Source organism: Vidua macroura, chromosome 1 (genome assembly GCF_024509145.1).
Source record: "Vidua macroura isolate BioBank_ID:100142 chromosome 1, ASM2450914v1, whole genome shotgun sequence".
In the NCBI taxonomy this organism is placed as follows: domain Eukaryota; kingdom Metazoa; phylum Chordata; class Aves; order Passeriformes; family Viduidae; genus Vidua; species Vidua macroura.
Genome location: NC_071571.1, coordinates 119961185 through 119979011, shown reverse-complemented (window position 1 = coordinate 119979011; position 17827 = coordinate 119961185). Strand labels below are relative to the sequence as shown.

Below are 17827 nucleotides of genomic sequence, written 5' to 3'. Positions count from 1 at the left end.
TTAGTACTGAGGGCATTATTGTCAGAATCTTTTTCTCCTAAATGTAATCACTGACTCCCTTGCTTTCCTCTAGATTATGTAGATGTTGTCTGAAATGACCAAAATTATTATTCCAGTCTTCCGTTCTATGAATCACATTTATTTTAACTGGATTTGGCTGGGCAGAATACATATTATGAACATTCCCTGTTTATATCATACAGTAGTGATCAGACTGAAGTGTTCATGGATCTTGCTTGCTCAGCATCTAAGAAATCAGAACATATAATTTTCTTATTGGTTGTCAAAATTGATGAAGAGATACCATTTTGAAGGCTTACAAACATTTCTATGGTTGAAGTACGGGAAGCAAGATTGATGTCAGTTCAGTGAAAGGTTTTCTTGCAATAAAATCACATCAAGTGCGCTGGAAGCTTGATGTCAAACACATAATAGCAGTTTAGGTTTGCAGTGTCCCTCCCTGCTTCATAATGGCAAGTGTTTCAAATACCTACTTTTCCTGGCAAATGGATATTATTACTCTGGAGACGTTTGAGTTTTGTGTTTCTATCAGGGATGATAAAAGCTGACAGTATTCTCACTATGTCTTTACAATTGTAAAAAAATTAATTGTTTTTTAATAAATAAAGGTAATCAGAGACTGTCTATATATTGTTAAGAAAAACAAGACAAGGAAGCTTGAATACATTTAACAGATGCTTTTCTTAAGAAATTTTAACCATGTCTTCAACTGCACTTTACAGAATATTTACTGGATCTACAAGGTTGGATGGAAATGCTATTGGTAGGTTTCATCTCTTCCCTACCCCTCCCCACCCCTGTAAACTAAACGTTGGAAAAATATTGCATTAAAATCTGTGGTCATTCAACAGTGGATTTCGTTCGCTGGCTTTGTGCTGTGTCTATGGATGAGCTGCTGTCTGCTACCCACCCTCGAATGTTTAGTCTGCAGAAGATAGTAGAGATTTCTTACTACAACATGGGCCGGATAAGGTTACAGTGGTCTAGGATCTGGGAAGTTATTGGCGATCATTTTAATAAGGTATCCCTGTTAATGCTTATAGTGCATGCTCCTTCAGTTATTGATGCAGATTATTTTATTTTGAGATTTATTGGAAAATCACATGCTTATGTGAATCATAGTGGTTTTTCTGTCCTTCTCTGTAAGCTTAAACCAACAAAAAATGTAAAGCTGGAAAGACCTGCGAGAAGACAGAGGTACACAGTATAATAAATATAAAAACAGAAGTATACATTAAGTTATTTACCATTACTTGAGTCTAGAACTGGCTTCTGTTAGTTTTGTGCTGTAATTTTTGGGGGTGTTTCATGATGCTTGGTTTAAGAGGTTGTCTTCAAGTCTAAATTGACTCTTTATCAAATGAATGTTTGACTTGCATTTTTAATACAGCTGTTGAAGTCTTTTTTACATGGCTTGCTTGTTTTTAGGAGGTTTTAAATGTCAGGTTATTTAACGTATAAAATAGCTGGAATTAGGGATTACTGAATTGCATAAACAGTGTGGTTTCTGGAATTGACTACTGTTTAATTTTGTTAATTTTTCAGTACTGCTTAGTTCTGTTACCAACTGTAAAGGCAGCTTGTGCTGAATCCATAAGAATTCTAATGCAAGCTTACTCTGCATTTCTATTCTACGTTCTCAGGTTGGCTGTAATCCCAATGAAGATGTAGCTATTTTTGCAGTAGACTCATTAAGGCAATTGTCAATGAAGTTCTTGGAAAAAGGAGAACTTGCTAATTTCCGATTCCAGAAGGACTTCCTAAGACCATTTGAACATATCATGAAGAGAAACAGGTAATAACATACATTTAACTGAATTGCCTTGGATCACAAGCATCAACTTTTGCAATTAATATTTCAAATTGCTTTTGTAAAATCAGTCGTTAGAGAATTATACTACTCTAATTAATTATGTAATTTAGTTTAAAGAATTATTGTTTATTATCCTAATTTAGGTCTCCTACTATTCGAGACATGGTTGTACGGTGTATTGCACAGATGGTGAATTCCCAGGCTGCTAACATTCGTTCTGGCTGGAAAAACATTTTTTCAGTGTTTCATCTGGCAGCCTCAGATCAGGATGAAAGTATAGTGGAACTGGCATTCCAGACTACAGGACACATTGTCAGTGAGTATGAATGATATTCAGACATCATGGAAGGGAGTGTCACTCCAGAGTCCAAAAAGCCTGCATAGTAGACCTTGCTTCATGTCTTGGAAACAATGATTTACAATTTCCAATCAGTCCTCTGAGAAAATACTTACCAAATTCCTTCAATAAGATGAGAGTTAATTGGTTTTCTTTATGCCTTTTTAAAAAAAAACTTGTCTGTTTGTAGGTAAAGCAACTCAGGCCTTAGATATTCTAGTTAATGTACACATTTTTATTTAAGTGAAGTATTCTGGGGTTTCCCCTACGAAAAAAAAAAAAAAGATGTACATATTTTACTATTATGTTGTTTGCTTTTCTTTTTCTGTTTTTCTGAATTGTGCTTGTGTAAGGAGAAAGTGCTGAGCTAGGGGGCATTGTGATAATTTTTTTTCTGTCTCTCTATTCTAATCTAGATCCCAGATTTTAAGGGATCTCTTTATTCTGTCTGAACCTCTGCAAGTTTATAAAACTGTTTCATTGCTGATGAAGCATTTTTTTTCCTTCAAAAGCAGCTATTTTAAAACAAGGCAACATGTTGCTGGGGAGGAGGTCCATTAGTAGATGGGACTCCATGCTTCATGTGTCCCTCTTAAGCTGTGGTGACAGAGACTAGTGTTAAACCTATTGCTGTAGTCTTGCTTAACTGTTACATTTCCCTGCTTTAGTCCAGATGCTACCTTAATTTATTTTAAATACTCGCTGTCAAAATGAAATGCCCTCTGTGTATTTTTTTTTTAATTCCTTTTTTTTCTTTAGTTTTTCTTACTACTCAGGCATTTGACAGCACCAGTCAATGAACCAGTCTCTCATGACTTGTTACAGACAGTTCGTATTAGAATTAATAGCTTTTAAAGCATGACACTTTTTTTCTTCTCCTGTTCACACTTTTCTCTCAGCAATCGTGTTTGAAAAACACTTCCCAGCAACCATAGATTCTTTCCAGGATGCAGTGAAGTGCTTGTCTGAATTTGCCTGCAATGCAGCATTTCCAGATACCAGTATGGAAGCGATCCGCCTCATTCGCCACTGTGCAAAATATGTGTCTGACAGGCCTCAGGTATAGTCTGTGTTAACTGAATTATAAGTGCTGTTACAAAGGAAAAATAATTATGCTAAACCTACTGGCTTCCCTTCAAGTTTCATGGATTAATGAGAAATGTACCTTATTCAGAAACAATAGGAGTGTAAAATGCCACAGGCTTTGAAAGTATCAGTGATTTTTCTATTTTTTTATTCCCCTTTGCCCATCCCTACTGCCCAATTCCACTGGTGACTCGTATTCCTGAGACCTGTTGGAAATCAACATATCTCAGGATCTGCTCTCAGCAGGGAAATATGAAGAAATGGATTATGGCATAACCAAAAAATGCTTGATATCCTCAAAATGTTATGGTTAGATCCTCACTTTCAGAGCTGTCTCTATAAAAAAGAGAGCAAGAGATTCACACTGAACTGCAAGAAAACACTGGTGCTTGAATGTGTAATCTTGTTTATTTTTTAAAGTTTATTCATCATAATATACTAAGCATTAGTTTGAAAAACAGTTCACTTACCCAGTGTAACTGTTTTGATTGCCAACTCATCTGAGGTATCAGGGTATAATACTCTTGCAGGAGAGATTGTTGTTTACAGTACAAATTGTGTTTTGTTTTGAAGAGTATAACTTCTGTGACTGTGTAACTGTTTCCTTCTGAAGGCATTCAAGGAATACACAAGTGATGATATGAATGTAGCTCCTGAAGACAGAGTGTGGGTGCGAGGATGGTTCCCAATTCTCTTTGAGTTGTCCTGTATCATCAATAGATGCAAATTAGATGTAAGAACCAGGTAACAATCAGTATTTGTAATTCAAATTTTAAAAGGCTTACTTTATATTTTTAAAACAAAAACAACTCTTGGTGAATGTAATCACTGTAAAATGACTTATGTCTATAATTCAGATGATACCACTGTGGAAACAACAAACACCTTTTAAATAGACACTGGAATATAGAAATTAAGTCTGTGTTCTGTACATTTGAAATTTTGATTTTCTGTTATAATAAACAACAAAGTTATGTAGTTATGATTGCATTCTGTCTTGCTCATCCCACTTACCTTGGGGATTTTAAAATTGGTTTTATACCATGATTCATTAAGTGTTGAGGATTGCAGAAATGGTTAAAAAAAACAAAGCTGTACTCTGATCTCATGTAAAACTTGCTTATTTTCCTGGAATATGATTTTCCCTTGTAAAACGTATTCATTTACAGTTCTGATGTGAAATATGAGGGGTTGTACACAAATAACTAAATTTACACATTGGCATGGGAGCTGTGCATCTGGACTCCATTTATAGCTGGTGAAGGTTAATAATTGTTTCTAGACTTTTGTACTTTTTAACTGGAATTATTTATTTATTATTTTTTGTGGCCCTTGGTAAACGAGTTAATTTACTATTTTAATTTTAATTTACCACAGCTCTCAAAAATATTTTTGGCTATTGCCTGTGACTATAAAGTGCTTTTTTACAAGCTGATTTTCTGCTTATATTTTGTGTACTCATGTGTGTGTATAATGTTCTCAACAGTATTTGAGTTTGTTCTTGCTGCTGTAGTTGTACTTGGTCTCGTTCTTGTCTTTTTGTAACTCTTGGTATAAGTTGTTCTTTCTTCATTTCAGGGGCTTAACAGTAATGTTTGAAATAATGAAGACATATGGCCATACTTATGAAAAACACTGGTGGCAAGATTTGTTTCGGATTGTCTTCAGGATATTTGACAACATGAAACTGCCAGAACAGCAGACTGAGGTGATAAAAGTGGAGGAAGATAATTTACATGAGAACTATATTTACAGTAGAAAACTGTACTATAACTTTGTCAAGTAATGTAGGGTAAACCTCAAAACTTGAATGGTGGACCTGTGGTTCTAGTAGCCTTGTTTTGTTTTAATGGCATTCTGTTGGCAGGTGTTGTCACGTTTTTCATTTTTGAAAGCCATATGTGTAAAAGGCCTAGTAGTTTATACTAGGAACAACAGAAGAATAGCATAAAATGCAATGTATCTAGGGTTTGTAAGAAGAACTGTAGCTTTTACATGTGATGTTTGGAATCTGACGCACAATATGCTCACTTGAGTGAGGCTTGTAATCAGCAGTGAAGTCACAATTAGAAGAAATAAGTTCACACACAAAACCCACCCAAAACAACACTGTGCTGTCATTGCACACTTTTGGCCAGCCATCCAGGTTTTGATCTGCCAAACCAGAACCAGGTACTGTTCTGATAAACAACTAAAATAGGCTTTAAAATGTAACTAATGTGTAAATTATTACTATTAGAAGTTAGATCAAAATGATCAAAACTGTTTGGGAGTCTCTGTCTGGCTATTTGTAGTAGGACATGTCTCATTTCATTAATTTTTTTCCCCAGGAAAATGCTTAAACACAGCTTTAGCTTGGTGTTAAATCATTGAGCTAGAATTGGACGCTAAGACAGTTGTTTGTTTGTCTGTTCCTGTAGTTCTTTTTAAACCTGCTAGTTGGCAAAGCAGGAGTTGAGGCTCCAAATTTTGAGGTTTTGAGGTACAGAAATGAATTTCATGTCACTATAAAGTAAATTGAGTAAATACAAATGTTCATCTATATGTGTATCCAGAAGTTTCACCTTCAGGTTGTAATTCTTGGGTTTTTTTTGCCTCCTAGAAAGCTGAATGGATGACAACTACTTGTAACCATGCACTTTATGCAATCTGTGATGTATTTACACAGTATTTAGAAGTACTTAGTGATGTTCTTTTGGATGATATATTTGCACAGCTGTACTGGTGTGTGCAGCAAGGTAGGAACTGTACAAATTATGTTAAACAATGTTAACATTTTACTCTGTTGAATGTGGATGAACAAATACACTGTCTCTTACAGACAATGAACAACTGGCACGATCTGGTACAAACTGTTTGGAGAATGTTGTCATCCTTAATGGTGAAAAGTTTACCCTAGAAATCTGGGATAAAACCTGCACTTGCATGCTGGATATTTTCAAAACTACAATCCCTCATGCGTAAGACAACTGTTCATATTTATACTTTCTAAAATAGTTTAACTACATTATTTACCTGTTTGGAACTCTTAGATATCTCATAGGTGGGGTAAACAAAAAACTGTTAAGTGTGGAAACAGACTTACTTGTAATGTGATGATAAATTAGGTATAGGTATTCTTCTGTGTTGTTAATGATGAAATGTTAAAAACTAAAATACTGTATAGGAGATAAGCAAAAAAACTCCCCAACAACCCGAGAATGTAACATGAATCAGTTTTAAGGTTTTGGATTTTTTTTTTTTGAGAAATACTATCTGATTTTTTTGTTATTTTCTTTTTTTGTAATAGGAGATGCAGGCTTTGCTGTTTATAATTACATGTGGAGCTTTTTCCATAAAATACTAAAATACTGCAATAGTCTTACAGATTTAAGTCTCTGTGGTTGATGGTTAATTTCCATCATATGTTTATATGAATCTTAATATTTTTGTGAAAATTTTCTTGGATATTTGGTAACCCTTTCCATTCATATAACTCTGTGTGAGGTTTCTTGGAGTAAGGCTGCACCATTCCAAGTGCTATGTTTCATCCAGTTCATATTCTTTGCTTCTGAGACCTACTTTAGGCCTGAAGAAAACTGAAGCAAAAGAAACCTTCTGCATATCAGTCTTTCCTTTTCCTCTAAAATTCCTCCAATTTTAGAGTTGTATATCAGATAGCACTGAGAGAGCTTCATTCATCCATTAAAAGCTAAAATCTGTCACTACCTCACATATTTTTTTAAAGTAAGTAGGTATAAATTAATTCCATCAAAAAATAAGTATAAAATGAAGCTGAAATACTTGGGAGCTAGCAAGATACCTTCTGCATTTTGATAACTGCCAAAAATAAAATTGGAAGCCACATCTCTGCATGTAGAAGTCCAGCTGAATTAACCCTAACTTACTATGTCCTGTACTTGGAAAGATTTTGAAGTTAATATTTACTAGCAGAACATTTGCTTTGGTTTCAGCATATGATCAAAACCTAAATTTCTGGGTGTTCTTATAGTTGAATATGAGAATCCTTTCTAGAGCAGCATTTTGGATATCGTAATATTTAGACATACTCAAAATACTCTGTTGCCTTTAGTTATATCAAATTTGAAATATATGCATTATTCGCTTTGATGTTGAGGCCCTTCTGCTTCTCAAATGGGTTCTTTTTCTTAGGAGAGTATCCAACTCCTCCTTTAACTTTCTCTTTCTTTCTCTTTTAATCTTTCTGTACCATCTTTTGAGAACCTCATTATGTTATTCCTTCTTAAATTTCTGGAAGGTTCCCAACTTTCGTAGCCTTACTTTGATTTTATGTGAGGGTACTTACTTTTTTTTCTTTCTCTTTCTGAGTCCTAGGAGGATACTTCTTTTTTGCCTCTCATTTTATGGGATCTGGTTCTTTTTCTGAGACTCCTGGTTTGGCTAATATTTCGTATTTTATTTCTTAGTCCCTCTATTAGCCTTTTTTTTTTTTTTTTTGCAATGGAACTTCTCCTGCCTTCCCATCCTTAGTTTTTTTATTATTTTCTTTTTTGACAATGCAGTTTTAATACCACTTGTTGTGGTGGCTGCCTCAGTGCTTAGAGAAGGCAAATGAACTGTTTACCTTTGTCTTTCCATGCCTGGAAGTAACACAGTAGTTAATGTTGAAATGAAGACAAACAAATCACACAGTGGTATATATGAAAACTTTATGGGCAAGTGCTTTATTGCCAATTGTCTTCAAATAGTCAGAAGCTGCAAATCTCTGGAGTGTAAAGTATCTTCTGGCAGAAGTTTTTATTGGTCTGATCAGGTGGGGTTGCATTTGTTCATTTTTAGCATTCATATGAAACATCTTCCAGGTGTTGTGCAGCTTCTCTGATTTAAAAGCTGCAACATTGGCTGCACGAGTTCTTAGTTGCTGTATCAGCCTCTGCTGATTCTTGGCAAGTTATTTTTTGCAAAGAGAGTTGATCATATTTCCTTGTTTGGAAAATGTACTATAATATTTACTCAGCTACCAATTTCTGCAAGGATCAGTTACTAGAAAACCACAAACCATGCTGCTGCCAAGCTTCTACAGATCACTGAGGTGTTGATAGCTGAAGATACTAATACAGAATGGCTGAAGTTGGAAAGGGCTCTGGAGGTTTTGTGGTCCAACCACTGAGCTCAGGTATGGGTACCCCAGAGCACTTTTCCCAGGACCATGTCCTGACTTTCAAATATCTCCAAGGAAAGAAGCTCCACAGCTTTTCTGGGCAACCTCTGCTTTGTGCTTGATCCACCCTCACAGTGAAAAAGTGTTTTCTAATGTTCATAAAGAATTTCCTGTGTTTGTGCCATTGCCTCTGGTCCTGGCATTGTGAATCACTGGAAAAAGCCTGGCTCTGCTTTGCCCCCACATTTCAGGTATTTATAGTATGTTGATGAGATGTCCTGAGCCTCTTCTTTTCCTGGCCGGACAGTCCCTGTTGTCTCCAACTCTCCTCATGGAAGAGATGCTCTAGTTCCTTCTTCACCTTTGTGGCTTTTTGCTGAACTTTCTCCAGTAGGTCCATGTCTCTCAAACTGGGGAGCCCAGGACTGGCCACGGTGCTGGGCAGAGGGGCAGGGTCCCCTTCCCACCTGCTGACAGCCCAGGATAGTGTTTGCTTTTTCTGCAGCAAGGGCACCCTGCTCACTCATGTCCAGCCTGGTGTCCACCACGATCTCCAGGGCCTTCTCTGCAGGCCAATCTGCTTCCCAGCTGGGCAGCCCCCAGCAGGTCCTGGGGCATGGGCTTGCTCCTCCCCAGGTGAAGAACCTTGTTCTTCCCTCACTGAACTGCTTAGGGTTCCCATCAGCCCACTCCTCCAGCCTGTGGAGGTCCCTCTGGATAGCAGCATGACCCTCTGGTCTCAGCCACTCCTCCTACTTCTGTGTCATCCAGCTTCCTGAGTCCTCTCTGCCCCATCACCCAGATCATTAAGATGGACAGATTGGACCCAGTATTGACCCCTGGGGTGTACCAGTGGCCTCCAACTAGATTCCATGCACCTGATCACCGTCCTCTTGGCTTAGCTGTTTGCTCATCTAGCCCATCGATTTTTGCTTATTTTATCAGTTTCTTTAATTTTTATTGTAGTTTCATTTCTATTTATAATTTTTGTTAATTTAAATTTTCTGAAGCTTCATGAGAGTGAGTCTTGGCTTTCTGTTGCTGAGAAATCCTCTCGTCTTCAAAAAAATCAAGAGTTAGAATTGGTTCCTTGCACAAATTATGATGGTCTGGCCTCTACTGGCTCATAATGGCTCATTGTCCCAATGCCTCAATTTATGTTCTTGCAGCTTTCAAGAATCAATTTAGTTCTCTGTTCTACTTTATTTGTTGCCTTATTACATGCCTCAAGATTTTATCTTATCTCCAATTTGTCTTTTTAGTTTTTCAGTTATCAGTTTTCTGGAGATCAGGGATATATTCATTTAGGATGCTTAACTTGGTGTAAAAGCTCTCTCTTAGGAAATGCAGACACAAATGTCCAGTATGTGTTACCTCACACAGATTGACACTGAAGTGTTTGAGATCATGACAATGACAAGTAACTCCAATCTTACTTTGCAGCAGTAGATTGGATAGAACAAAAATCGATGGGACAACTTAGGTTATTTAATCCAATTTCCCTCGATTCTTGGCAGGCACAGACAGTCTCAGAAAGTTACAATTAGTGTAGAAATGTTTTAGTGCTAAGGTTAAGATCCTCGAGACAGCAGTGTCTTATAGGAAATCAGACAATCAGAAGTATTGTCAGTGATTTGATACCTCATAACAGCAATGAATCCTGAGTGGAAGTGATGAATTTTTAAGTGGAAATGGAAACATAATCCTGGAATATATCCCAGATAGAGAATGCAAAACATCTCCAAATGTTCATGTGATTTCTTCTGGAGTAGATTCATTCCTTATTCTAGATCAGGTTTAAGGCAGTGTGGGAGAAAAGGGGACCCACTAATGGCACTAAAACACTGCCTTAAGACAAATCCAGTATTTCTGAGAAAAGCTAATCCACCTTGATATAGTCCACTTGTCCATCCAAGGTACTTGGCAGAAATGTTGAAGTTCAGCAAACACAGTATTAGTATTACACTTTTAAACATGTGAAAAAATAAAGTGCACTTAGAATTGAAATTAATGCAAAAAACCCACACCATGTTGAAGGGGACTTTTCAGAGTGTTGGTTCTGATTTATAGTTCAAACTTAGTAAATCTGGGACTGGTTTTGTGTTTTCAAGGCTGCTGACTTGGCGACCGGTTGGTGGGGAGTTCTGCTGTGGCTCTCCCTCTGATGCAAAAGAAAAACTGGTAAGCTGCTGAAATAAAACAATAATTTAAGATTGCAAGAGCTCAGTAGAAATGTGTTGTGATGTAGAATAGGTGAAATATAATAGGTTTAAATACATTTTTCAGTTTTGATTTACTTGAATTTTTTTTTCCAGCTCAAGTGCTATTTAATGTTTAAAAATGGCAAGGAATTAACTGATAAAGAAGTATGTGTTTGTTTGCAGCAAAGTTGACTTTCAGAAATTGTCTGTAGGTAGTTACCTGTGTTTGTTTTAGGTAATGTCCTGTCTGGCAGGTTTCTCTAATACTGTATTTGGGCTTTGAGTTGTTTCGTGGTTTGGGTCATGATTTTCTTTCGTTTTGATGTACAGGAAAGAAGAGAAACTGCTGAAGAGGGATAGATTGACAGATTTACTTTTTTTGCCTCCAAATTTTCTCTTGTAATAAGACCTTAGATATCTATTTAAAGTAGAAAATTTGTATAACCGTCGGATTTCTTAGTGTTGATTGCATAAACTGATGTGAAGTCTGGATTTGCCTGCAAGTGACAGCTCCTGTAGCTGCTTTGCTGCTGATGAGAATTAGTTTAGCTTTTGGACATTCTCACAAGATTGCTGCATAAAGTTATTTATAGATTAATGAAGCACTTGATACAAGTTGCTCAAGGATAATGGTCTAAGAGCTTTACTAAGAGAGACTGACTCCCTCCATTTATCTTTATGAAGTGTTACCATAATTCTGCTTAAACAGAGTAAATGTTTGTGAAGGCCAGTTCTCATTATATGGGTATTGTACCTTTGTGCTGTACCATGACTCATTTATAGTGGTTTGATCTAAACATCTTTGCTACATTCTTGATCCATTTATGTCAAATATTATAGCATGTGTAAATGGCAAATAAATGTCTTAGTCTTGACTAAATTAAAACATCATTTCCCTTTGAAATAGTTTAGCATTAATGTTTTTAAAAATTATTTTTGTCTTCAGTGTAAAAGGATATTTTGCAACTTCAGAATTAACAGAACTTGTGTAATAAATGATACTAAAGGAAAAATATTTTGGCTGTCTCATTTAGTAGGATAGAATCTGTGCAGGTTTTGGATATTTTCATCTCATTTTTCTTTAGGTTGCTCAAATATGATGGAGTGTTTTGCTGTCAGTAGACATGATACCTATTAAAATATACATTTTTACTTAGTAGAGATGAAAACTTTGGTTATCTACTGATATGAGAAGCTGAGGTGTTCTTTATAGGAACCTGCCAGTAAACCTCCTACTCTTGATCTGATAAAAGCTGTAGTAACTCTTGGGTGACAGAAGAAATGCTTGGAGGGCGTACAAAAACCTATCTGAAAAATGCTGCTCATTGCCTTTTCTTTGTACTTAAGTATTTGTTACTTGTTAAATTTTCAGTTCTTTCTTAGTAGCTCATCTTTCTGGTACTTCTTTCATGAATGCTTATAAAGCAAGTATGACTAAAGAGAATGGAAGTGCAGAGTTGAAACAGCAAATGTCTTGAGCTCTGAAGAGCACAGCACTATTACCAATTACCAGAAGTCTTCTGTAAATTAATTACTTTTTTTTTTTTTTCTTTCTTTTCAGGATACAATCTCCCAGAAGTCGGTAGATATCCATGATTCCATCCAGCCTCGATCCTCAGATGGACGCCCATATCAGCCCAGCACAGGCGCCACGGTAGCAGAAGAAACGAGTAAAGCCAGGCCAGCAGCAAGTGCGTGCTCTGCAGGGGTTTGGCATTTGGTATCTGTTTAGAGTAGTATGGAGCAGATGTATGATCTATTAGTTGTAGCCCCACCTGTGACTTCAGAAACCTGATGTGAAGAAATCACATTGTTTAAATTACTGTCTTCATGTAGTATGACAGAATTCTCTTGAACTCCTGTGGGTCCACATTTTTTGCCTGTGTTTTAAAAATCTAAGAGTTCAACTGCAAGCTTGTAGGCTTTTACCCAAAGCAAAATATTAAAAATAGTAGTCTCCTTACAGTGCTGTGTGAGATTTCTTTTCTTAGGAGCAGGGATTTTCCAGTGCAAAATGCAACAGAAGCAGTGGCTGAAGAAGAATTCTGTCTGTGATTTGAAGAGAGTGTATCAAACCCTTATTTAAGATCCTTGTGCAGTTATGTTTCATTGCTTAAAATGGTCACGTGGTACATTAGTATTTGCCACAGCTGCAAACAAGCACGATGCCAATGCTGTGCTAAGCATCCTGCCTGGGAACAGTCTCTGGCTCACGCTATTGCACTGAAGGTCCAAGTTACTCATTTTGGTGATTTTTAGGTAACACTGAACCAGGTTGATCCAATGTATCACAGACAACTTCAGGCAACAATTTTTTAAGAAGTTCCCGTTCGTAACATGGTGATCTGTCCTGGTGTTAGTAATTCCAACAGGTGGATTCCAGGTTTGGTTTACACACGTGCTTGAAGTTCAGCATGCCCTCAAAACAGCTCAGAAAAGGTCTGTAGTTAACAAGTAATTTTCTTTCCTTTAAAGAATTTCCAGAACAGAAGTTATTTGCTGCTCTTTTGATCAAGTGTGTTGTACAGCTGGAACTCATTCAGACGATCGACAACATTGTGTTCTTCCCAGCAACTAGCAAAAAAGAGGATGCAGAGAATCTAGCAGCAGCACAAGTAAGTGGAACTGATAGGTACCTCTGTACCTTTTCCTACAAAGGTTTTAAGATAAAGTTTCTTTCAGATAACTCCTGTAGTATCTGCTAATTTACAATTTTCACATGCGTTTGAGGATTTCCATTGGCCTGTTGAGATCTTTTACAACTCCTGTTAAATTGCATTTGCTGTGCCAGTGCAGCAGTGTGGAAATTAGAACATGTAATGTTCAAAGGGATTTATGTAGCTGGCATGTGGATACAACCTTTAATACAGTGTTAAGTTTAAGTACAAGTACAGATCTAAACAGGGTAGGATTGAGTTATCACAGGAGCTTGCTGAAGACAGTTGTGAATTTTTACTTCAAATCTTTTTCTTCCTTTTCCTCTTTTTTCAATAGAGAGATGCAGTAGACTTCGATGTCCATGTGGATACACAGGATCAAGGGATGTATCGTTTCCTAACATCACAACAGCTTTTCAAACTTCTCGATTGTCTGCTGGAATCTCACAGATTTGCTAAAGCATTTAATTCAAACAATGAACAAAGAACTGCTCTCTGGAAAGCAGGTGAGTCAGTGCCCTTGAAGAAATACTTTGTGACAGTGGGAATTGACCCAAAAATAGGTCAGAAGTACTTTGATGCCAAATGTAAAAGTTGAAGCTTTAGCTCTATAAGTGTAGGATTCCTAAAGGGAGGAGACTAATCTGTGGAGGCACAAATATTTCTGGTTTCCTAAAATTACGTTTTCGCTGAGGTACAGCTGTCAGGCTGATTCTTGGCTGTAGGTGTGAGTCCCATGCTTGAAAACTGCAGGCAGAAACACAGGTTTCACAGCCACTTGTAAGCTCATACTAAAAATGGTTTCCAACCACAATTATGGCACATATTAATAGGTTAATTTTTAGCAGTGCTCCATTTTACTAAATGTTATGAGAAGTTAATTACCTGAGGTGGTTCTTCTGTCTGTCTGCAAAAGATGCTTAGAAAGAGAAGGTGGGGACTGTAAGAAAGAATGTCAGCTGAACCAAAAATCTAAATGGATGCTTGGAATTCCTGTAGGTTTCAAAGGCAAATCCAAGCCCAACCTGCTGAAGCAGGAGACGAGCAGCCTGGCCTGTGGGCTGCGCATCCTGTTCCGCATGTACATGGACGAGAGCCGCACCAGTGCCTGGGAGGAAGTCCAGCAAAGACTGCTGAAGTAAGGTCCTGAGCTGAGCCTGGAGCTGAGCCTGTTCATGTTATTTCTGGTGTTAAAGAAAGGGGGTGGGCTATTTAAAAGGACAGACCATCTCTGTTTGCAGTAAACTTGAGAGCCAACACGTGTGTGTGGTGGCCACAGCTAATACTGAGTTTTATGTTCTGTGGGGAGTGCTGTCTCTCCTTTTTGTTCTCATTACATGTTTTGCAGGGAGAACAAAGATTTTTTTTCACCTTTTTTTGTATCATGTGGGTAGGCAGGGGCTTCTCTTTAAAAAGGAAAGCAGCTATCACCTAAACCCTGCTTTTTCTTTCACTAACCTCAGGTATTTCAGGGAGCTGACACTGTTTATTCTCATTTTCAGAAATGGACACTGGGTTTAAGCAGCCTTGTGAGCATATAGAGGCCTTTGGCTCTTTGGTCATTGATCTGAATCGTTTTTGTTTATAATGTTTTCAAGCAACTGTTGGAATAAGGGAGGGCTTTAAACCTCAACAGCAACACTTAAGGCTAAGACTTTAAGGTTCACAGACTAGGAAGCAGGGCTGAAAACTGCCTGGTTATGTCAACATGAGATATTCCTAAAGCCCACGTAATGTTTTGTCAGATACCTGGCAAAGAGCACTTGATATGTTTCAAATACATTCACAGACAGTATAAGCACATTATGTCAGCTTATTTATTACTGAAGTCCTAGGACTTTGGGTTTGAGTTGAACAAAGTCACTGCTTTCTGTCATTAACCAGGCTTAGAGCAGCTTTCATAAAACAATGCTGTTCTACACCAGAGCTCTACACTGCCAGGATTTGCAAAGCCAAAGCTCTCTTTCTGCAGTAGAGCTCAGAAGGAAATGTGAGTTGTTATTTTTTTGTCTTTTGTCTCCAGTGTCTGCAGCGAGGCTCTGAGCTATTTCCTCACTCTTACATCAGAAAGTCATCGGGAAGCCTGGACTAACCTTTTACTCTTATTTTTGACTAAAGTCTTGAAGATAAGTGATGAGAGGGTAAGTATCTGTTTGGAATGATGCTTCAGATTACAAATACAGGTAAGAAGTAGTTCCAGACTGGCTCGTCACACACAGTTACAGACTTGACTTTAAAATCTCCTGCTGCTCTGTAGACACTCTTGTGTTGAGGGAATATACATTCAAACTGCACTTGACAGATACTGACACTAATAATTCAGTGTGAAGGTGCAGTGAGTGATAAAATAAAACGTGTCAGAGAAGTTTAAAGATACTGGAATCCTTTAAAAGTGTGTGTTAAATCATTTTTACCCCTCTTCTGCCGAGAAAGGCAATTAGTGATGATATTTTATTCAAAGAATTAACTCTTGTTTCTGCTGCCAGTACTGCTGCAGTACACGTACACCTTGACCTTCTCCAAAGCAATTCTGCAGTAAATAAATCCCTGTTTAAACTCCCTCTAAGATCACTTGGCTGAAATAATTAAGTGATGAAAAAGGCCAACTGCAAGAAAAAGGCTCGTAATAGAAAAATATTTCCTCTTGGAGAATAAGCATTAGTAAGGAGCTTTGTGCAGCTGGTGAGCATCTGTCAGAGTATATCACAGCTGTCTTTGCCTTATTCTAGCATTGCTGATTTCAGTTGTAAAGGTGTTTCTGCTTGTCACTTTGTGGGTTTCTCACTCTCATTTGGGGGAGTATTTAAAATTCTTATTTTGCAGTGTGCTTTCTGAGGTGTACCGATGTATAATAGAGTCATTTCTTGTTTGTTTTCTCCTCAGTTCAAGGCCCATGCCTCATTCTACTATCCTTTGTTGTGTGAAATCATGCAGTTTGACCTTATTCCTGAGCTTCGGGCTGTTTTGCGAAGGTTTTTCCTGCGGATTGGTGTGGTTTTCCAAATATCCCAACCGCCAGAACAAGAGTCTGGAATAAGCAAGCACTAGCAGATAGTGATGCTCTGGTTCCAAGTTTATATTCCTCAGCTAAATAAAAGGACCAGGTAGCTGGGCCGTTCTGTCTGGATCTCCATATAAATGGTTTCTTTCTCTGGCAACGTGTATCCAAGGGTTAACGGTACAGATGCTTACGACTGTAATTAAGGCTTGCAACGCTCCAGTCCCTCTCTTTCCTGGCGGATTCTCTCTCATCAGTTTCTCTTGCCTGGCTCCTGCTGAGCACAGAGCCAGTTTATAGCACAGTCCCCTTGTCAGCACGGGCTGCAGTTCCTTTACTGTCCTAGACAGCAGCATAGCAACAGATGTTTATGGCGGGTGTGAAAGTAAAATGTACCCAAAGAAACATATATATGTAAAGGTTTGAGCTTCTGCGAGAAGTACAACTCAGGAGAGCTGTATTTTGAAGGATAAAATGTTTATAGTGAAAAGAAAATGGAGATTATTGTTCATGGAAAAAAATATTTAGCAACTATGTCTGATATTCTAAGATTTTTGCACACTCAGGCTGTCTGAGACATTGGTAATCATCCTTCTGTGAAAATGTACAGAGATGCAGATCTGTAATATAAACTCTTTAACACTATACAGTTCTTCCCAAATTATTTTATTTCTGTAATACTGATTTGTTAAAAGCCCATAACTCTTCCTTGTTTACCAAATGCACTAGAAGTTTGGGTTTCTTTTTTGGGTTGTGATTTTTTTTTTTTTTTTTTCTTTTTTGTTATTTTTGTTTTGTTTTGTTTCATTGTAGCCCAGAAGTTATTGTTGCCGACTTTTGTCAAGAACAGCGGTAGAAATATCACGACTGACATAACTACCTGTAATATACTTATTTTAGGGCTTTTAAATATAACGAGCCATTGAAATGATGATCCTTCAAGGACTGGAACTTGAATCACTGCAAACAAGTCTAGGTTGTGTCTGCTGTCAAATGTTTTTTGTTTGATGTAGATTTCACTCTTATGTACAGAATTTAATGTTGGATATATTCAAGTAACAAATCTGGCATGGTTTGGGGATGGTTAAATTTATTGGAAATGTATTCATACTGTGAATTGTGCTCTGATGGTTAACAGACGAGATTGTCAAGCATTCTGTATTACAATGGATGTAGAAATTTTTTTCAGATGGACAAAATGTATATGGTACAGATATGTAAAGTTTTCTATGTAAAAAAAATTCTGTACAACTTTCTGTACAATATTTGGTTCTCATCTGGCATATTCTAATCAGGTTATAGGTCAATAAAGTTTTTGAACTCTTTCATCAGTGCAATCAAAACCAGTCTAATCCACAGCTACTTGTTTTACAGTTTGCTTTGCCTCTCATGCTTTTGTTTCAAAGGAGCAAACCCTAGACCTTGGGAGCAGAAAGCTGAGTGCCCTCTGCTTGACTGGGATGCCTCTTCTCACTGTTAGAGACAAATACAGGGGGAAAAGGAGTGGTAAATTAAAAAAAAAAAAGGTGGGCAAGGCTGGAGGAGAACAAAAGCACTACATGAACTGGTCAGATGGACCCTGTAGTGCTGCA

The 17827-nt window shown here is 37.4% G+C and overlaps 1 protein-coding gene across 1 annotated transcript in view; it reads left to right on the top strand.

The window, feature by feature from the left end:
- Positions 1-17563, top strand: part of ARFGEF1 (ADP ribosylation factor guanine nucleotide exchange factor 1) — an 85389-nt gene extending 67826 nt beyond the window's left edge. Inside the window, exons 24-39 of the mRNA XM_054000537.1 lie at positions 744-784; positions 873-1042; positions 1665-1816; positions 1978-2150; positions 3071-3231; positions 3871-4001; positions 4836-4965; positions 5860-5995; positions 6079-6217; positions 10491-10560; positions 12142-12271; positions 13056-13195; positions 13575-13743; positions 14237-14375; positions 15261-15378; positions 16121-17563. Of these exons, the coding sequence (XP_053856512.1) occupies positions 744-784; positions 873-1042; positions 1665-1816; positions 1978-2150; positions 3071-3231; positions 3871-4001; positions 4836-4965; positions 5860-5995; positions 6079-6217; positions 10491-10560; positions 12142-12271; positions 13056-13195; positions 13575-13743; positions 14237-14375; positions 15261-15378; positions 16121-16285 (2164 nt within the window). The 3' untranslated portion in view covers positions 16286-17563. The remainder of the gene's footprint in view (positions 1-743; positions 785-872; positions 1043-1664; positions 1817-1977; positions 2151-3070; positions 3232-3870; positions 4002-4835; positions 4966-5859; positions 5996-6078; positions 6218-10490; positions 10561-12141; positions 12272-13055; positions 13196-13574; positions 13744-14236; positions 14376-15260; positions 15379-16120) is intronic.
- The last annotated feature ends 264 nt before the right edge of the window (positions 17564-17827 follow it).